We start from the raw sequence: 17327 nt of genomic DNA on the forward strand, positions 1-17327 counted from the left end.
CTGTGACAGCGTCAGGCGTAGAACTTGCCACGTCCGGAGGCACAGTTGTCGACGTCGGGATCGACCACGCTTCCTCAGCAGGGGCATTCGTCGTATCGTACACGGGCTCCTGCGCCGTCTCCGTGGTAGGCACCTCATCTGATGGCACAACCTCCTGCGTAGGGACCTCTGCCTGGGCGACCGTAGGCTGCGACGGGTACCGCGGGATGTCCGGCAAAGCAGGTAGCATTGTCGTATTTTCACCACGCATTCGCGCGGCCATCAGATCGTGGAGCATTTGACGTGTCGCCACATGGTCTTCCACTGTGATGTCCAAGTACTCTGCCAATGTGCGGTCCAGGAACAAATGGTCTTTGTACGGCCCAATGGGGTACGCAAAGAACGGCGAGTCGGGGTGACGAGGATCCCATACAAAGCGTTCCGGACGACCATACAAGCGGAATGCATCCATCATCGCAATGACCCATTTCATCATTTCAGCATTCGCACCGCGCACAGACTGCGGCGGCAGGTCAGGCATGAACATAACCCAGCCGGAGGTGCGGGGTCGGTGCGTAGCAGAGACAATACGGGATTGCGGTAAGGACCCTTCCGCCTTGAAAAGCACAGAATCTTCGACCAAGTCAGCTCGCGATGGGTAGACAGCATAAACATGTCGGACATGCCATAGACTCGCAAAGGGCTGTCGACTACGTTTGGTATCATAAAAGTAGGCCACCGCTGGGGACGCAATCACGCCCTGCGGCGGCGTTGGCGGCATCATGGATTGCGTGTCGTGCATGGGGCTATGCAAAGAAAACCGAGAGCCACGCTCACCGAACCGTAAGAACCGCTTCAATCCACTCGACGTGTGATCCTCGTCGGACCAGTGAGAACGCAAGACCACCCAGCATCGCCGCCACTCAGTCGAGCCCATGAAACGTGCACGTACCCAGCCTTCATGCTGTCCACGCACCAAAGGAGAACGAATCTCCAAGTCTTCGATTTTCACGCTATCCGTATTGCGCACGGCACTCAGTCGGGCACGGATGAGCGCGCCTGTGTAAATTTCATCCAGACGTGTACGCTCCCAGGAAGAGAGACGGATCGCATTGATCCATGTCTGCAGGTACCTGTTCCCCAGCTGGAACCATTCCACCACAGGACGGTGCTCGGGGTGACGTTCGTTCTTGGGCGATAGCCGCTGCTCGACTTTCGTAGGATCACAGGGCGGGGGAACATGGAAGCCAAAGAGGATCTTGTTGCTCCCTGCTGAGTTGACAGCGAATACATGGTACAGTGTCTGACGCTTTTGTGGCTCGAGCAGGGTGGTATCCACATGCATGCCGACATAGTCGACCAATGCATCCATAACATTAATAAACGTGGGCACTACGTCCCGCTGCTCTTGGGCTGCCACGTCGAGCGCATGGGCGTCCCAGATGCTGAGAGTCGTCCCGTAAAGCTGTACATAGCACTCGGTCCATGTAGAAAAGTGATCGGCGCGGTGGTCAGGTTGACCATCCACAGCCAGGGTATGACGAACAAGCAGGTATCCTTCCATATAAACTTTGCGCGTATGTGCCTCATGTAGATGCAACGCACTTCGAAGGTCAGTACTCTTGAACGTCATCCGAGGCGATGTGCTCGACGGCACCAAGCTGAGCCGTGCCTGACTCGCAAAGAACTGCTGCTGCGAAGGCGGTCGGGCATGCGAGAGGTCCATCGAAGGGTATCGAGCTGAAAGAAATGAACTTGACGAACGCGACTCTGGGCGGTCCAAAGACGCTCGTGCCACGTCAGTCGAAGTCCTTTGTGACCGAGTACTCATGAACGACGCTCGGCCCCCCTCAGCACCATGCGCAGCCGACATGGCACGGATTAGGAACAACGAGAGCCTTTGACAGCTTTAGGTCGGTCTACCTTCGTCAGTGGCCCTTCGAAATAGGCACTAATACGCACGGTACTGCTGTGCGGCCCGATATTTCGAAGCTTCTTGGCCGCAACGCCGTAGGTGAGGCCCCTGAACCACACAGCCCCCGATTCCTACGGTCCACGGGCTTTTTCGTACATCACGTGACATGGCCAAACGCGGCAGAGCGACAAAGCCGACGTAAGCACCAGGCTGGCGCGGGGCCTGCGACAGAAAGCCGGAGGAGTGCGAATCACTGATCGTCCCTTCGGCTACTCCCCCGCTTCCGCTCCATGGCAGCCCAGTCGAAGCTGCACGTCCCTATGGTGAGCCTGGCTCACCGCCGCTCTCGAGCGGCTGTGCTGCTGGTCATCATGGTACTGGCAATGGGGCACAAACAGCTCGTTGCCTTGCTCAAGCGCAACCGGCATCTCGCCCACTTGCGTCTGCATCGCAAGCACGAAAACAAATTGACCATGGAACAGGGACTCGAGCAGATGTACTACCCAACCAAGCGCAAAGATGGTACGATCCAGCTTCTAGTGCCGGACCGTGGTCTTCTTCGTAAGTCGTTTGTGACACCCACACCGCGTGAGGTGTACGAGAAGAACTATGAGCATTTCTCGCTGCCACCGCCTCTGACCAAGCAGGCCGCCAAGAAGCGTGCGAGTCTGCTGGGCCGCTTTGGTGGTCTGACTCCAGAGGCAGCAGAAAAAATCCGCGAGGCCGAGGCTAGCCTTGTGCCTGAGGCAGGTGAGAGTGTCACAAGCGCCAGTGCGATGCGTGTCGGTGTCGACCGTGAATTCTTCCGCCAACTGCGTGCTCTGATGCGCATTCTGTTCCCGAGCTGGAAGACGAAGGAGATGTTTATCTTTGTGCTCAATACCTTCTTCCTGGTGCTGCGTACGTACCTCAGTCTGCTAGTCGCGCGCCTGGACGGTTATATTGTCAAGTCGCTCATTTCCGCGGACCGCACAGGCTTCTTCCGCGGTCTCGGTCTGTGGTTTGCATTGGCTGTGCCGGCTACGTATACCAATGCGATGATTCGATTCCTGCAATCGAAGCTGTCCATTGGCTTCCGTACTCGTCTGACGCGCTATGTGCACGACCTGTATCTGAACAAGCACCAGAACTTTTACAAGGTGATGAACCTGGACAACCGTTTGGAGGCTGTGAGTCAATATATTACACACGATATGGCACACTTCTGTGACGTGCTGTCGGAGCTCTACCAGAACATTTCCAAGCCTCTCCTCGATATGACGATCTTCATGTGGCAGATCGGTAACAGCGTTGGTATGCGCGGTGTCTTGGGCGCCTTTGCTGGCTACATTGCTTCGTCGTATGCACTGCGAGCTGTCTCGCCACCCTTCGGCAAGCTCGCGGCGATGGAGGCGAAGTTGGAGGGCAACTTCTACAATGCTCACAGCCGTCTGATTATCAACGCAGAGGAAGTGGCGTTCTACAATGGCGCACCGATCGAAGAGGGTATTCTGCGTCGCTCGTACCAGCAGCTCGTGCAGCACATTCGCAAGATTCTGCGTGCTCGCATTGGCTACAACTCGATGGAAGACTTTGTGTTGAAGTACTCGTGGTCGGCATGTGGTTACATTATGATGGCTGTACCTGCGTTTGCAGCACAGGAGAAGTCGGGCAGCACGGCGTCGAGTGACCCGTCCATTGCCAAGCAGACGGAAGGCTACATTTCGAACCGCCGTATCCTGCTTTCGCTCGCCGATGCAGGCAGCCGTCTCATGTACAGCTACAAGGGTGTGGCGACATTGGCTGGTCAGACCTCGCGTGTGTACTCCCTGATTTCGTCGCTGCATCTGCTTGAACACGATGACTACCAGAAGGTACAGCGTCCTGCGGATCTGCCTGCCAACGAGCCGTTCTATGACTTGGGCGATCTGAACGGCAAGGTAATCGAGGGCCAAGAGCTGGTCAAGTTCACGGATGCGCCGATTGTCACGCCGGCGCCTGGTCAAGAGCGTGGTGGTGATGTGCTAATTAAGAACTTGAATTTGACAGTGAAGCCGGGTGATCACATCCTCATTACGGGTCCCAATGGTGTGGGTAAGACGGCTGTAGCGCGTGTCCTGGCCGGTCTCTGGCCGCTCTTCGAAGGTGTGATGGAGAAGCCGAGCACAAGCGATATGATGTTCTTACCGCAGCGCCCCTACTTGAACACGGGCAGTCTGCGTGAGCAGATTATCTACCCGTACTCGTACCAGGAGCACGTCGAGGCAGGTCGTACCGATGAGGAGCTCATGGACATTCTGCGCCATGTCCACCTGGCGTACCTGCCTGACCGTGAAGGCGGCTGGACGACACGCAAGGAATGGAAGGATGTTCTTTCGGGCGGTGAGAAGCAGCGCATGGGTATGGCTCGTCTGTTCTACCACCTGCCGAAGTACGCCGTGTTGGATGAGTGCACATCGGCCGTGTCGACAGACGTGGAAGGATTGATGTACTCGCACGCGAAGGACCTGGGCATTACACTGATCACAATTTCCCATCGTCCCAGCTTGCTGAAGTACCACCAGCTGTTGCTCGACGTGAAGGGCGACAACTCGTACGAGATCATCAATCTGGCCGAGGACACGGAAGAAGTCTCGCTTGAGCAGGAACTGGCGGATCTGCGGGCGAAGGTCGCGGATGTTGACAAGTGGAAGACACGTCTCGATGAAATTCACAAGGAACTGTCTTTTAGTCACTCGTAGAGAGAATCAATCCTCGGTTCAGGAAGCGCATAGGCCTCCACATGGAGAAGGGTTGGGGTGCTTGACTAGCGCTAGGGCCGTCGTGGGTGCTTGCTGTGTAGGAACCGCCATGGCATTGTACAGAGCTTGGAACACACGGCTTACGCAGCGCATTGGATCCTTGCACACACCGATCATCGGTGCACCTATGGCGAATGCGTCGAACAGTGAGCTGGTATCCGCCATATCCAAGGCGGGCAGCCTTGGCATGCTGGGCGCTGGCTTTTACGATGAGAACCGACTACAGACAGAATTGCGTGGAATCAGCGACAAACTAGGCGAAACTGCGCCGAAGGCGCGTGTGCCGATTGGTATTGGGTTCCTTGGCTGGGTGCTCACGGCGAGTCATGGCAGTGCAGACCCATGGGCGGCTCAGGATACCAAGGCACGACGCCTGGTAGATCTCGCCTTGCAAGCTCGACCATGCGCTATTCTTATGGCTTTTGGTACACGCGCAGATATGAAGGCCTGGTGCAAGTACATTCGTCAACGCGATGCTGAGCTTGTCAAGACGGAGGAACCGCTGCATCTCTTCGTCACGGCCAACTCTGTAGAAGAGGCGAAGCTGGTTGTGGAAGAGTGCGATGCGGACATTATCGTCTTGCAGGGGAATGGGGCAGGTGGACATGGCTATGGTGCATCGCCCCACCGTGAGGTGCTATTAAAGCAGGTGCTGGGTGCGTACGAGGCATGGATGACACCCAGGGGGACCAAACCCCTGATCGTGACGGCTGGCGGCGTAGGTGATGGGACAGATGTGGCTGCAGATCTGCTTCGCGGAGCAGATGGCGTACTTCTTGGCACACGTTTCCTGCTGACGCCAGAAGCTGATTACAAGGACGAACAAAAGCAACTCCTCTTGAAGGCCAAGGAAACTGATACGATCCGAAGCTATGCTTTTGATGAAGCACGCAACACTATGAGCTGGCCGGAAGGCATCGATGGACGTGGTCTCTACAGTCCTACGGTGGCAGAGTACGAGGCTGCGGCAGCGCAAGCGCCGAAAGGCACAACGCATGTGCCGGGCTGGCAAGAACGCCAGGCGCGCTACAAGCAAGCCATGGCGCAGAACGATGTGGAGCGCCTCATTACCTGGTCAGGCACAGGCGTGGGCGCGATGAACGATATCTGCCCAGCCGGCCAGCTGGTCGTACGTTTGACGCAAGAGGCGGCCCATGCGCTAGAACGAGCATCTTTGTACATAGAGAAGGCATAGTTGAGTGGAGGCCTCGTGGGCCCACGTGAAGTCACTCTAAGATATCGCCAGAGGCACGGCGCCTGGCCTTGCATACGCGCGGTCATGACCTCGACGGCAACAGGATCGCGCGGGAAGTCGGCCGGGGACGATGCCGAGATCGAGCTTGGTGCTATGAATGGCTCTGAACCTGGCGCTGAATCGGAATCGTCGCGGTCTCGCCTTCTGAGTGGGGATTCTACAGCAGCGGCACGCAACCTGTTGTACTCGGCTCACGATGCAACAGGCAAGTCAGGGGCTGTAGCTGCTGTCTTGAGTTACTGTGTAGCAAGTATCTCCATGACGGTGATCAACAAGTTCGCCGTGTCAGGCGAAAAGTTTACCATGAATCTGCTGGTCCTCTTATGTCAGTGCACGGTCGGTGTGATCATGGTGTGGACCGCTAAGATGATGGGCTGGATCCAGATTCGTGCCTTGAATATGAAAGACATCAAGACATGGTTCCCTATATCGACTATGCTTGTGTTTGTGATCTGGACAGGCAGCAAGGCCTTGGTACGTGCTTGTCAACGACTCACACACAGCAATTCATGGACATCCCAATTTACACAATTTTCAAGAACCTGACGATTATCTTGATTGTATGTATACATGGTATTGACGCCAGGCCTATGGTGAAGTGATTTGGTTCGAAGGCCGAATTACGCCTATGGTGTTTGCCTCCTTCGTCCTTATGGTGATGTCGTCTGTCATTGCTGCGTGGCCTGATCTGATGCCCGACTCGCCAACGGCGTCGCTGGTTCGTCGTGCCACCAATGAGATCGGAATGTACACGGGTATTGGCACAGACGCTGGCGCTTCGGTACCTGGCTCAGCCATGCCAGTCACCTCGGCGCCTATTCAAGGCGCCATTCCGTCCGATGGCTTGAGTCACAGTGGCTACTTTTGGATGTTACTGAACTGCTTGGTTAGTGCTACATATGTCCTAGTTATGCGGAAACGCATCAAAATCACCGGGTTTAAGGACTGGGACACGATGTTCTTCAACAATTTACTCAGTATTCCTGTTCTCTTCTTCATGTCTCTGCTTGTGGAAAACTGGAGTGCAGAGACCTTCTCACGGAACTTCCCCAAGGAGCGCCGCTCCTCGTTGATTCTGGCGATTTTGCTGTCTGGCACAGGCGGTGTATTTATCAGCTACACGACAGCTTGGTGCATCCGTGTCACAAGCAGTACCACGTACAGCATGGTGGGTGCTTTGAATAAACTGCCTTTGGCCTTGAGTGGTATCTTGTTCTTCGGCAACGCAGTTACACCCTACAATTCGTTGGGCATTGCGGTGGGCTTTGTGGCAGGCATTGTATATGCAGTTGGGAAGAACAAGCAAGCGGAAGCTGCTCGTTTGGCCAACTCTGCCGCCACTGGCTCTAGCGTGCCTAGCTCACGCTTAACATCAGGCGGTGGCCATATCTCAGACCCCAAGGGTGAAATTCCTACGCATGTGCACGAGCGACGGGATTAAGTATAGTCACATTCATTTCGGTAGGAAATACACAGCCTGCGTTCAACGCAGTCCGAATTGGGTCCTATTTTTGTGTCCAGCGCCTCCACACCAACATCGGTCGGAGCACCATGTCGCATCGCCGCACCGGAACGGATCGAAGCACGGCTAGAGTTGCCGATCTAGGCTTTGCACCGCTCATTGAGACTGTACGTTGATCACATTTCTTATCCTAGCTTGAGTCCACACATACTACATCTGATGAGCGGATGTATGCGCTTGTACAGCTAGAGCATATTGTATCCCAACGTGTCCTACAAGGCCTTCCTGATGTGCAGCGCCAAGCACATGAATTGGGCATGCGACGTCAAGTGTTCTATATTAAGATGGAAAAGTGCTGCGACTGGACATTTATTGATCAGGGTGTGCGTCTTCATGGTGCGTGTCTGTCCTCGTCTCACATGTAGTGGCCGAATGTCTTGTAGCCTTACTGGGGCGCCTTCATATTCTCCTAAAGAGTCAGGATTCGGACGAGCAAAGCTCTCTAGCGGCTGAAATGGGATGCACACTTTCTATACTACAAGGGATGTGCCTCACCAACTCGTCCAGCAAACAAATATGCTCACGTCGCAGCACTCTTGAGTTGCTTCTCACCATTGTTAGTGCAGATTACAGCCAGTCATCAGACCCTACATCTCCCTTGCGACTTTTGGCCCCCCATGCTATTGATACCCTTATGTGTGTCTTGGTCGATGCATCTTCCAGCACGCGTCGCGCATTCGAACAGGCTCATGGTTTGTCGATTATACGGCGTGTCATGAATGCCCACCCTGCGGTCTCTGGCCCTTCTTCTGCCTCGGGCTCCTCAGACCTTGATGTCACTGGATCAAAATGTTTTGAGTTTCTTCTATTTTATTTACAGACAAAGTCCTTCGAGGAGCAAGCAGCGTCGCAACATCCAGACACACCAGATTCACTGTTCAAACCACCAGAGACACCCAAACCGAAACGGGGCCATGGTCGATCTAAGTCGGCTATCACTGCAACCCCTTTCAATGCGCCTATGGCAACACCGCAATTACATCACAGAGTACTATCCTACGGCTCTCCTACTAAAAACCTTGTTCACAGTCGAACACCTATTTCCTTGGACATCAATCCATTTATGCGGGCTCAAGAGAGAGCACAGTCTCGTGCTAAAGAATCAGAGCAGAGCGAGCTGTTAACCCCTCGGGCTCAGCCGAGAATTCTGGATCGAGAAAACTCGCCCAGTCAACGATCTCGTCGACGTGAATTGGCTCGTGAGCCTACGCAAGAGACGCGTCGTGCCAAACCCTCGCAAGAGCCATCTTCGAGTGAGTCTCGATGGTAATCACGTGACAAGAGGGCGTCGCAGCATCGCCTCGAGCGATGGCACGCGCGTCTTTTTCCTATAGCGTCCCAACGTGCATCTGAACGTCGGGGCTAGTAGTATTCATACCCATCATGTCGGGACGTCAACACAAAGTGATGGTCCAACCCATCAATGTTATCTTCCGACATCTGCAGCAACAAACCCGTGTGTCGCTTTGGCTCTACGACAATTTGGAATACCGCATTGAGGGAAAAATTATTGTATGTTACCCATGCTATGGACAAAGCTTACACGAACCAGGGTTTTGATGAATTCATGAATGTGACTCTCCAAGAGGCTGAAGAAGTGCCATGTGGTCCGGGGCGGGAGCGCAAGTCGCTAGGTATGTGTTTATCGTTGAAGATGTGGCATCATAACTAACACCATGCCTTTCTTTTTTAATGCACGTCTACCGCAACGTTGTATCTTTTCTTTCGCTCTTCTTTTCTATACAGGTCGCATTTTGTTGAAGGGTGACAACATTGTACGTATTTGGCACATGCACACGCCTCTAGCCGGCATGACTCGGGCTTGCGGTGCTGTTTTGCAGAGGTCTACATCCCTATGTGCTGTACCGGCTCAATTTTATGGCTTGTGCCTCTTATCTCATCCGAAGCCTTGTCTTGCTTTGCAGTGCTACCCACGACACGTCCAGATACTAACCATGACAGACTCTCATCCAGCCAGCAATGTAGAAAATATTTTATGCTTAGTCACTATATAGTAATCTATTATCACCGACACGGAGTGAAATGTTTAAAGATGTCAAGATTGCTTGCGTGATTGGCTTTCCCCGCATTCAGAGCGGAACCGGCTGAGCCGGCATCAGATCGGATTGATGTGGGGGACGAGTCATCTATTCTTGCTGCGTATAAATCAGGGGCGTCTGGCCACCGTTATCTATCTTTATACACTATCCCTGACTCGGTTGAACGCCTTGCTTCAGTCCGCCTCGATCTATCTATTGCCATATTATGGAACTCTTGCCACGACGAACTCTTCAAGCCATGATTCCTACTATTCCTAAGCCGACGTTTATGACGTCTATCTCCATGCCGAAGTCGCTGAAGCCACTGCGACCCCGACCCGTGTCTCAGCTCAAGACTCCTAAGCATTCCAAAAACCTCCGCGTAGCTCTCTCTGTGGAATCTATTCTGCAGCAATGCGGTACTAAGAATGCGCATACTCTTCACTCTATGCAACGGACTGCGGCAGTGAACCGCGCTAGTTCCCGCGCTCTTCTGCCAGCTACTGCTTTGGGCGTAGCTGCTCTGAGTGTAGCCACTGCCCTTTGCTATATGCGTCTCTGTGGACCTGTTCACGCAGAAGGTGGCGCTACTTCATCAGCGTATATGACAGCGGCGATGAACTCGTCGTCTATCATTGGTATGGCTCGACAACAGCAGCACACTGCTGATGAGCTTCTTATGGTGAAGAGCGTTGCCCAGATTGGATCGCTCTAAATGTATCAATATCATCTTTTTCCCTCCTCCATGCCTACAATTTGTACATTTTATGGCGTATACCAATCTGAAAACGACCACCTTTCATCTTTCCTTATGTATTCCTTCACATCTATATACTGTGTAACGAATGTAACTGTTGTATTGACTCCATATTGGTGGGCCATGACTTGCGGGGGAGGGCTGATCCTATAGAAGACAACGGCGTGAAAACGTTTGTGGCGTGAAGCCGCTCGCGTCCCTGCACGTGATACGAATTTTTTTTTGTGCATCGCAAGGCCATTTGTTCATTGTCTGTCTGCGCTATGGTGAAGCAAGGCACAGCGAAACGGCTTACTGTTCCACCGACAGCTACTGGCACCGCGTTCCGCAAAGCAAAAAAGCGTTCTCATGCGGAAGAAAATCCAGCCGGGGAGAGAAGCAAGGCTGCCGACGCCAAAAAGCCCAAAGTGAAGGCCTCCCCTGCGACACCCACGTCCGCCGCGCCTGTCCCATCCACAAAGGCCCCGCGCGGGAATGTGCAGGCTTCCAAGCAAAAGGATACCAAGGCGACGGATGTGTCCAAGCCTAAGAAGTCAGCACCCCAGTCGCAGCCTACGAAATCCCATGGCGACGCAGCTGCAGCTTCCCCCACGCTCTCATTCCCGTCTGGGTTCCGCATCGTGGCTGGTTCGTACGAGCGCTTCCTGTATGGTTTGGAGGGCAAAATGCACAAGAGCGGAGATGGCACATATTCTGTCAAACTGGAGCCACGCTTTGTTTTTCCAGCCCATGTTTCGTCCATTCGATCTGTGGCTTGTGCAGGTCGTGATTCGAAATGGCTTGTAACGGGTGGCATGGATGAGACAATCAAGGTGTGGGACCTGCGTCGTCGGAAGGAGGTAGGTGCACTTACGGGGCACGAGGGCACGATTACTTCTCTCACGTTCCCTTCGCGTACCTTTTTGCTATCGACTTCGGAAGATGGCACGATGAACTTGTATCGCACACGCGATTGGGCGCTTTTGCGGACGTTGCGTGGCCATGCTGGCCGCGTGAATGCTGCGAATGCTCATGCAAGTGGCCGTGTTGCACTGTCTGTCGGTGCAGATCGTATGATCCGTATGTGGGACTTGATGCGTGGCACAGGGTCTGCTTCTGTGAAGATCGGTGTTGAAGCGGACCGTATTTTGTGGGATACCCAAGGCAAGCGTTTTGCGGTCTTGGCTGGTCGCCAAGTCATGGTGTTCGCTACTGATATGACGAAACTTGCTGAAATCGAGCAGTCAAAGCGTTTGCACGATATGTTATTTGTGCAGGGCACCGTGCAAGGCAAGGAGCATGAGCTGTTACTGGTATGCAGCGAAGCTGGCGTTGTACACGTGTATGATATGGACGATCTGCAAGAGACGGACGACAGTGCCACCCCGAAGGAGCTTGCGCGTCTCGTGGGCCACCAGAACCGTGTGCGAAGTGTCTCGGCTGTGAAGGTCTTGGCGGATGATCGTACGACGCACCTGGTCATCACAACCATCAGCTCGGATGGGCTGATTCGTGTGTTTGAGCTTTCTGATCTGCATGAGGACGTACAAGAACTTGAGCCTATGGCATACTATGATACAAAGAAATCGCGTCTGACGTGTCTCAGCACTGTTGGCTTTGACGACCAAGTCTCCGAGGCTGATGAAGATGCTCTGGATGCGGCGGTCGATGGCAACGATGACGACGATGACGATGACGATGACGATGACGATGACGATGACGAGGATGAGGAGGAGGCTGTTGATGAAGATAGTGACGAGGAGCTTGCTCGTCTGGAGGAAGAGATCCGTCAAGCTCGCGCGGCTGGTATCATTGTCGAAGGTATGGACGACGAGGATGACGAGGACGATGAAGAAGAGGAAGAAGAGGAAGAAGAAGAGGAAGAAGAGGAAGAGGCCTAAGGGCCTTGTAGATACCCATCACGCAAACTTGATGCCGAGATTCCCATCTGCTTCGGCGTCGGTAGCCTCTGACCCTCCGAAGATCTGTGCACATCCTCGAGCCGCTAGAGACCTGAGAGCCAGCATAAGAATGGCGTGAGGGAGTTGTTCACGTTGTACAAATGTGCCATGCTCAATTTCATAGACGGTCAAGACGGATTTGTTCTGGCCCGTTTCTTTGATCCAATCGTAGAGTAAATCGCCCCATTCGTCTGGTGTGTGCCAGTATACTAGTACTTTGCTTCCTGGCTCGATATGATAGCCTGGCGCCTGCGTTGCAGCAGCGAAACTTAGAGCATGCATGCGACGGTCGGCTTCCACCATCCCCACTTTCATCGGCTTGACGTTGCGCGGCAGCGGCGGATCAAAGACGGCACGGCCCTGCTCGACCAAGCGTGCGAGAATCAGGCGGATCATGTCGGGCGACAAGGCTCGGTCGAGGCCGCGGTGGCAAAACAAGTCGCTCGCTCTCTCCCAGGCCCCATCGACTTCGACGGTAAAGTGCTTGTGCGCTGCACAGTACGACAAGACCAGCCGCGCCCACGAATCTACTTGGGCGGCGGCTGTCTGTGGATTCGGCTGGAGGGTATAAAAAGGCGCAAAGGCATGGATGGACGGGAACACAAACGCCGATGTCATCACCTGTCTTGGCAAGGGTCCCCCGGCTGGGTGAACCACAAGGAAGGAGGCGCACCGCACCGCACCGCATCGCAACGCAGCACGGCTCGGCGCGGGGGTACGCTGACATAAGCACAAAGACAAGTGGAGCGATGCTGTGGTCGGTCCATGAGACGATTCCTGTGAGCTACGTTGCCTAGGATGGACAGGGCTGACCCACGTCCTGGCTACGCGCCAGCGACAGCTCCTATGGGTCGCAGTGTGCCCTACAATGAAGAAACTATGTCCACACCTGTATCTCCGCCGGTGCATGACGATCCCATGCGTGTCAGTGCGATGGTGGCGAGGGAGGGGCCGCCGCGCGACGTACGTGGTCCTCTTCCTCCGCCGACGTTGTCTTCGCCACGTCGCCTGCATCGAAGTGAGTACCATGGCACAGAGTTTCCGCCGTCGTATGCAAAAGAGGGAGGGGAGTGGCCTCCTGCGCCCTCCTCGTCTTCGTCCGACATGCCAGAGCGGCCCTTCTCCGCCTCGTCGCGGCCACCCTTTCCACGTCCCTCTGTCACGGAGGAGCGGCATGGGGGCCAAGTCCCCACGTCTCTGCCGCCACGCAGTGCGACAGAGCCACACGAAGAGCCCATGTCTTCCTCAACGTCGCATCATCGTACACCGTCAGGTATGTACCATGACTACGTGCCTCCGGACGAGCGTCGGGCCGTACCACACGACCCAATCGATGCATTCCCTGGCCCTCCACGAGTAGGCGCGCCAGAGCGTCTCAAACGCCCTGCGTCGCCGCTGTATGAGCGGTCGTACGACCATCCTGACGCGTCTCTGCCGCGGCTACGGGACAGCCAGGACGCGGCGCCTAGTGCGTCGATGCACGCCCAAGATGGCACAGCACCGCACCACCACCATCATCACCACCACCATACGATTCCGCACCACCACCACCACCATGTGGTGCCGCATCACCATCACCACCATCATCATCGTGCGCAGGCGACCGATGATGCACAGGAGGACAAGGCGGCGATGACACATGAGCAGGCCCACTCGCATCACCACCACCATCACCACCACCATCATCACCATACCCTCGGGAGCCACCACCACCACCATCACCACCGGCCTGCGGACATGTCAGCGCCAAGGTACGAGCATGAGCGCGGGTACGAGTCGGGTGCGCCTCCTCACCACCATCACCACCACCTCCACGCCCATCACCCTCAACGTGCCGCATCGCCAACGCATCAAGAGCGACCGTCTGAGGTGCGGGATGCGTGGTCGGCGCAGGACGAGCTGCCCGTCTCGGATCTACGCTCCTACCTTCCGCCTGACGCAGCGAACCCTCCGCTGGACAGTGTGCAAGGCAGGGAATCGGCGGTAGCGACAGCAGCAGCTGCGGATATGCCGCCTCTGTCGTCGGTCGAGCTGAAGCTACGTGAGCTGTCGTCTGGTCCGCGTGTGGATAATGAGCCTGTGTGGCAGTTTTTGGATCGGTGTGAACAGATGGAAGAAGTGGCTCGGAAAGAGGAAAAGGCGCAGCCACGCGAGTCGGAGACATCCGACAAAGGCACCTCGACTGTGGCGCCTGTGCCGCCCCCCGAGAAGCCGATGCCTCTTTTTGGTCTTGGCCAGGACCGTGGGCGTGCTGTACGTCATCTTGGCTCGTTCCTGTACGATCCAACCGGCCAATCGACCATCCCTGCGGAGTTGCTAGTGAACAATATCGGCGCGACCATCGAGGTGCGCATTAGCGGGCGTACCATTGGCCTTGGCATTACTGAGGCAGAATGGCAGGCTGACGAAGCGCGTTTGCAGGCACACGTCATGGAACGCATTCAGCGCGAGGCCGAGCAGGGCATTGAGCCGTCGCTGGCGCTGGAACGTACGCCGGCGGTCATGCCGTCTGCGGACGAGTTCCGAGGGCGCTGGCGACTTGGCTGGCGTGGCCTGGAGCATGCACGGATCAACCGAGAAATTCGGCTGGCACATGCATGGCACGAGCAGCGGTGCCAGGAGAAAGTGTCCAAGCGACGACGTACGTGGACGCCGCCACGGCCGGCTGACACCCCGGCGCTGCCTACGCAGCGTGTGGACGATGCGACGCTGGCGCACGCGGCCTGGCAGTTCTGGGCTCAGCCAAGCTTGGATCACCGCAAGTTGTGGGGCACCGATGTATACACGGACGACTCGGACGTGCTGGCTATGTGTGTGCATGCAGGCTGGATTGAGGCGCCTCACATCCCCGGTGTCCCAGAATGGCTGAGTGGCGGCGGAGGACGTCGAGTGGCCAAGGCCTGGACAGCGTTGGCAGAGCGCCAAGCGGCACAGACCGGCGAGCCACTGGAGGCGCTGCCGCCAGGTCCGCCTACCTACTTGGTCCCTCATTCGACATGCGACTTGTCAGTGGTCCTGCGCATCGCGCCGAAGCTGATCTTGTACAAGGGCTGCCATCGCGGCGGCGTGCAAAGCCGAAGTTGGGGCAATACCCATGACGGTGTGAGCCTCGTCGTGGAGAGCGTAGAGCTTCGATCGCCTCAGTATGCGGCCTGCAATGGCCGCCGATCGGCCAAGGCACGTATGACGCACATGCAAACGCTGCGGCAGCTTGCACAGACTGTGCCTGTACCGCGCTCTATCGCGAACCACGCCGACGATCACGCGCCTCCTTTGGCCCTCCCGGCGATGGTCCACAAGGGCGCGCGGGCGTTTTGGGATGTGCGTATGCCTGCCAAGGCTACCTAAAAACCTATGGCTGTGCCATGAGACCCTGGCGCACGAAGACATGTCATGCTGCAGAGTGGATGGTCTGTTGTTCTCCGCTGCCACATACACCCTGCTCTCTTCATCTTGACGAGGCAGGGTACCTTGGGACAGCGCAGGACGTACGTACGTACGTACGTACGCACGCCTCCCTGCCGCCAGCCACACTGCTGACGGCTTCGTGTACGCTTGTTGCACGCTATGTCCTGTTTTTCTAGCTTTTATCCACTGTAGTAGCGATCGCCGTAATCGCCCAAGCCAGGCAAAATGTACTGCTGGTCCGAGAGCTTGGTATCGACCCAAGCCGAGATCACATGCACGTCCGGGAATGCGTCCCATACGTTCTTCAGACCTTCAGGGCTCGCGATCATATTGAGGAACAGGATTTTGTCCGCCTTCACACCATGGTCGACGAGCACTTGAATTGCCTGAATCGCCGAGCCCCCTGTCGCCAACATGGGGTCGAGAAGGAGGACCCAGCGCTCGTTGATATCTTCTGGCAGCTTTGCATAGAACAGCTTGGGCTGCGCCGTCTCTTCGTCACGCTGGATCAAGATCTTGCCGATACGCACACTGCGGCAGCACTCACGCAGCCCCGCTTCCATCGCTTCCCCCGCCCGCAAGATCGAGACACCACAAATACGGCCTTGGAACGAGACACCTGGCGGCGTAAGTCACGTACGACGTACCCTTGTACGGCAGACCGGTTGGCGTCATCACGGTGTGATCCACGACGGGAAGGTGGTTCAGACCTTCTTCCACCAACAGACGAATCACACGGTCCGAGTAAAAGATAAAGTCGGAGCGTGGTGTATCCTTATCGCGAATGATCGTAAGCAGCGCATCTACGTCTTAGCACATATGTACGTACGCAGCTGAGGCGTGATGGGCAATCGCCTCGCATTTGGCGGCAACTCTGGTGCGGCGGTAGACGCGTCGCCAGGCACCCACATCGTGGCTGGGCAAGCGTGGCCAGGACGTGCGCAGGCGTGTGGAGACCACCTACGATGACATAAGCCGTCGACGGCCGGTGGGTGGCGAACGTCGCTCTCCCTCTCATACACACACTCCCTCGGCGATGTCGGTCGCTGCTCCTACGCGTGAGCAGCTCATGGCGCTGTACCGCGCCCACCTATCTGCGGCGCGCTCCTTTGTACGTACACTTGTTCTTACGCCAGACCTCGTACAATTTCCGCGAATATTTCGTGCGTCGCACTCGTGATCTTTTCCGGGCTCGGCTGTACCCATCGTCCGAGTCCACACAGCATGTGAATACCAGCGCCGAGAAACTCTCGAACCTCTCGACGGCCAAGCAGAGCGTCACTGGCATTGATCCGGCGTCTGTGAATTCGGCAGAGAAACTTGCTCAGTTTTACGAGGATATGCAGGCGGAGCTGCGTGTCTTGCAACGGGCCGCTGTGACGAATATGATGTACGCTGGCGATCGTCTCATCGTCGAAGAGGCCGGCGCGCAGGCCTGGTCGGTGCGTTCGCACGAGGAAGAGCAGGATGCGACGCACCGCGACGCCTAAGGAGGATGCTGTTGTTCGTACGTGGCACGTGCTGACGGCGCCGGCGACGATGACGACGACGACGACGACGTCAACAACAACAACGTGCGATGCTCGTGTCCTCTAGTACTCCCTAGAACTTGTATGCCATACATGAAAGGATCGTTGATCTACCGTATCTATAGTTAAGAAAAGTCAACAGCCAAAAAAATAAAAATAAAAGAGAGAGTATATGAACAAGCAGACAGCCGGACCAGCCGCTA

The 17327-nt window shown here is 55.8% G+C and overlaps 12 protein-coding genes across 12 annotated transcripts; 9 read left to right on the forward strand and 3 right to left on the reverse strand.

The window, feature by feature from the left end:
- Malapachy_0652 (hypothetical protein) lies at nucleotides 1–1705 on the reverse strand (the record flags this gene model as incomplete). Its single annotated transcript, XM_018135167.1, has 1 exon — nucleotides 1–1705. A coding segment is annotated over one exon (1705 nt), but the record flags the coding sequence as incomplete, so codon positions are not given.
- Nucleotides 1706–2184: 479 nt separating this feature from the next.
- Nucleotides 2185–4614, forward strand: Malapachy_0614 (peroxisomal half abc transporter; the record flags this gene model as incomplete). The annotated part of the gene is made up of 1 exon (XM_018135130.1): nucleotides 2185–4614. One exon carries the CDS (start codon nucleotides 2185–2187, stop codon nucleotides 4612–4614), a length of 2430 nt encoding a protein of 809 aa, XP_017992411.1.
- Nucleotides 4615–4723: 109 nt separating this feature from the next.
- Nucleotides 4724–5869, forward strand: Malapachy_0643 (2-nitropropane dioxygenase; the record flags this gene model as incomplete). Its single annotated transcript, XM_018135159.1, has 1 exon — nucleotides 4724–5869. The coding sequence occupies one exon, from the start codon at nucleotides 4724–4726 to the stop codon at nucleotides 5867–5869; it is 1146 nt and encodes a 381-aa protein (XP_017992298.1).
- An 84-nt stretch (nucleotides 5870–5953) lies between these two features.
- Nucleotides 5954–7370, forward strand: Malapachy_0621 (gdp-mannose transporter; the record flags this gene model as incomplete). The annotated part of the gene is made up of 3 exons (XM_018135137.1): nucleotides 5954–6403; nucleotides 6433–6489; nucleotides 6516–7370. The coding sequence occupies 3 exons, from the start codon at nucleotides 5954–5956 to the stop codon at nucleotides 7368–7370; spliced, it is 1362 nt and encodes a 453-aa protein (XP_017992368.1).
- A 110-nt stretch (nucleotides 7371–7480) lies between these two features.
- Malapachy_0646 (hypothetical protein) lies at nucleotides 7481–7816 on the forward strand (the record flags this gene model as incomplete). The annotated part of the gene is made up of 2 exons (XM_018135162.1): nucleotides 7481–7558; nucleotides 7586–7816. 2 exons carry the CDS (start codon nucleotides 7481–7483, stop codon nucleotides 7814–7816), a joined length of 309 nt encoding a protein of 102 aa, XP_017992295.1.
- A 1018-nt stretch (nucleotides 7817–8834) lies between these two features.
- Malapachy_0622 (sm-like ribonucleo protein) lies at nucleotides 8835–9437 on the forward strand (the record flags this gene model as incomplete). Its single annotated transcript, XM_018135138.1, has 4 exons — nucleotides 8835–8963; nucleotides 9004–9085; nucleotides 9198–9226; nucleotides 9414–9437. 4 exons carry the CDS (start codon nucleotides 8835–8837, stop codon nucleotides 9435–9437), a joined length of 264 nt encoding a protein of 87 aa, XP_017992371.1.
- Nucleotides 9438–9749: 312 nt separating this feature from the next.
- On the forward strand, nucleotides 9750–10205 carry Malapachy_0644 (hypothetical protein; the record flags this gene model as incomplete). Its single annotated transcript, XM_018135160.1, has 1 exon — nucleotides 9750–10205. One exon carries the CDS (start codon nucleotides 9750–9752, stop codon nucleotides 10203–10205), a length of 456 nt encoding a protein of 151 aa, XP_017992297.1.
- Nucleotides 10206–10510: 305 nt separating this feature from the next.
- Nucleotides 10511–12127, forward strand: Malapachy_0640 (wd40 repeat-like protein; the record flags this gene model as incomplete). The annotated part of the gene is made up of 1 exon (XM_018135156.1): nucleotides 10511–12127. One exon carries the CDS (start codon nucleotides 10511–10513, stop codon nucleotides 12125–12127), a length of 1617 nt encoding a protein of 538 aa, XP_017992301.1.
- An 18-nt stretch (nucleotides 12128–12145) lies between these two features.
- Malapachy_0655 (hypothetical protein) lies at nucleotides 12146–12805 on the reverse strand (the record flags this gene model as incomplete). Its single annotated transcript, XM_018135170.1, has 1 exon — nucleotides 12146–12805. The coding sequence occupies one exon, from the start codon at nucleotides 12803–12805 to the stop codon at nucleotides 12146–12148; it is 660 nt and encodes a 219-aa protein (XP_017992267.1).
- Nucleotides 12806–12985: 180 nt separating this feature from the next.
- Nucleotides 12986–15535, forward strand: Malapachy_0636 (hypothetical protein; the record flags this gene model as incomplete). Its single annotated transcript, XM_018135152.1, has 1 exon — nucleotides 12986–15535. The coding sequence occupies one exon, from the start codon at nucleotides 12986–12988 to the stop codon at nucleotides 15533–15535; it is 2550 nt and encodes an 849-aa protein (XP_017992326.1).
- Nucleotides 15536–15774: 239 nt separating this feature from the next.
- Malapachy_0629 (uracil phosphoribosyltransferase) lies at nucleotides 15775–16506 on the reverse strand (the record flags this gene model as incomplete). Its single annotated transcript, XM_018135145.1, has 3 exons — nucleotides 15775–16214; nucleotides 16243–16398; nucleotides 16425–16506. 3 exons carry the CDS (start codon nucleotides 16504–16506, stop codon nucleotides 15775–15777), a joined length of 678 nt encoding a protein of 225 aa, XP_017992366.1.
- Nucleotides 16507–16631: 125 nt separating this feature from the next.
- Malapachy_0645 (hypothetical protein) lies at nucleotides 16632–17085 on the forward strand (the record flags this gene model as incomplete). The annotated part of the gene is made up of 2 exons (XM_018135161.1): nucleotides 16632–16706; nucleotides 16732–17085. 2 exons carry the CDS (start codon nucleotides 16632–16634, stop codon nucleotides 17083–17085), a joined length of 429 nt encoding a protein of 142 aa, XP_017992296.1.
- Nucleotides 17086–17327: the final 242 nt, after the last annotated feature.

The sequence above is a fragment of the Malassezia pachydermatis genome (genome assembly GCF_001278385.1).
Source record: "Malassezia pachydermatis strain CBS 1879 chromosome Unknown scaffold3, whole genome shotgun sequence".
Lineage (NCBI taxonomy): Eukaryota > Fungi > Basidiomycota > Malasseziomycetes > Malasseziales > Malasseziaceae > Malassezia > Malassezia pachydermatis.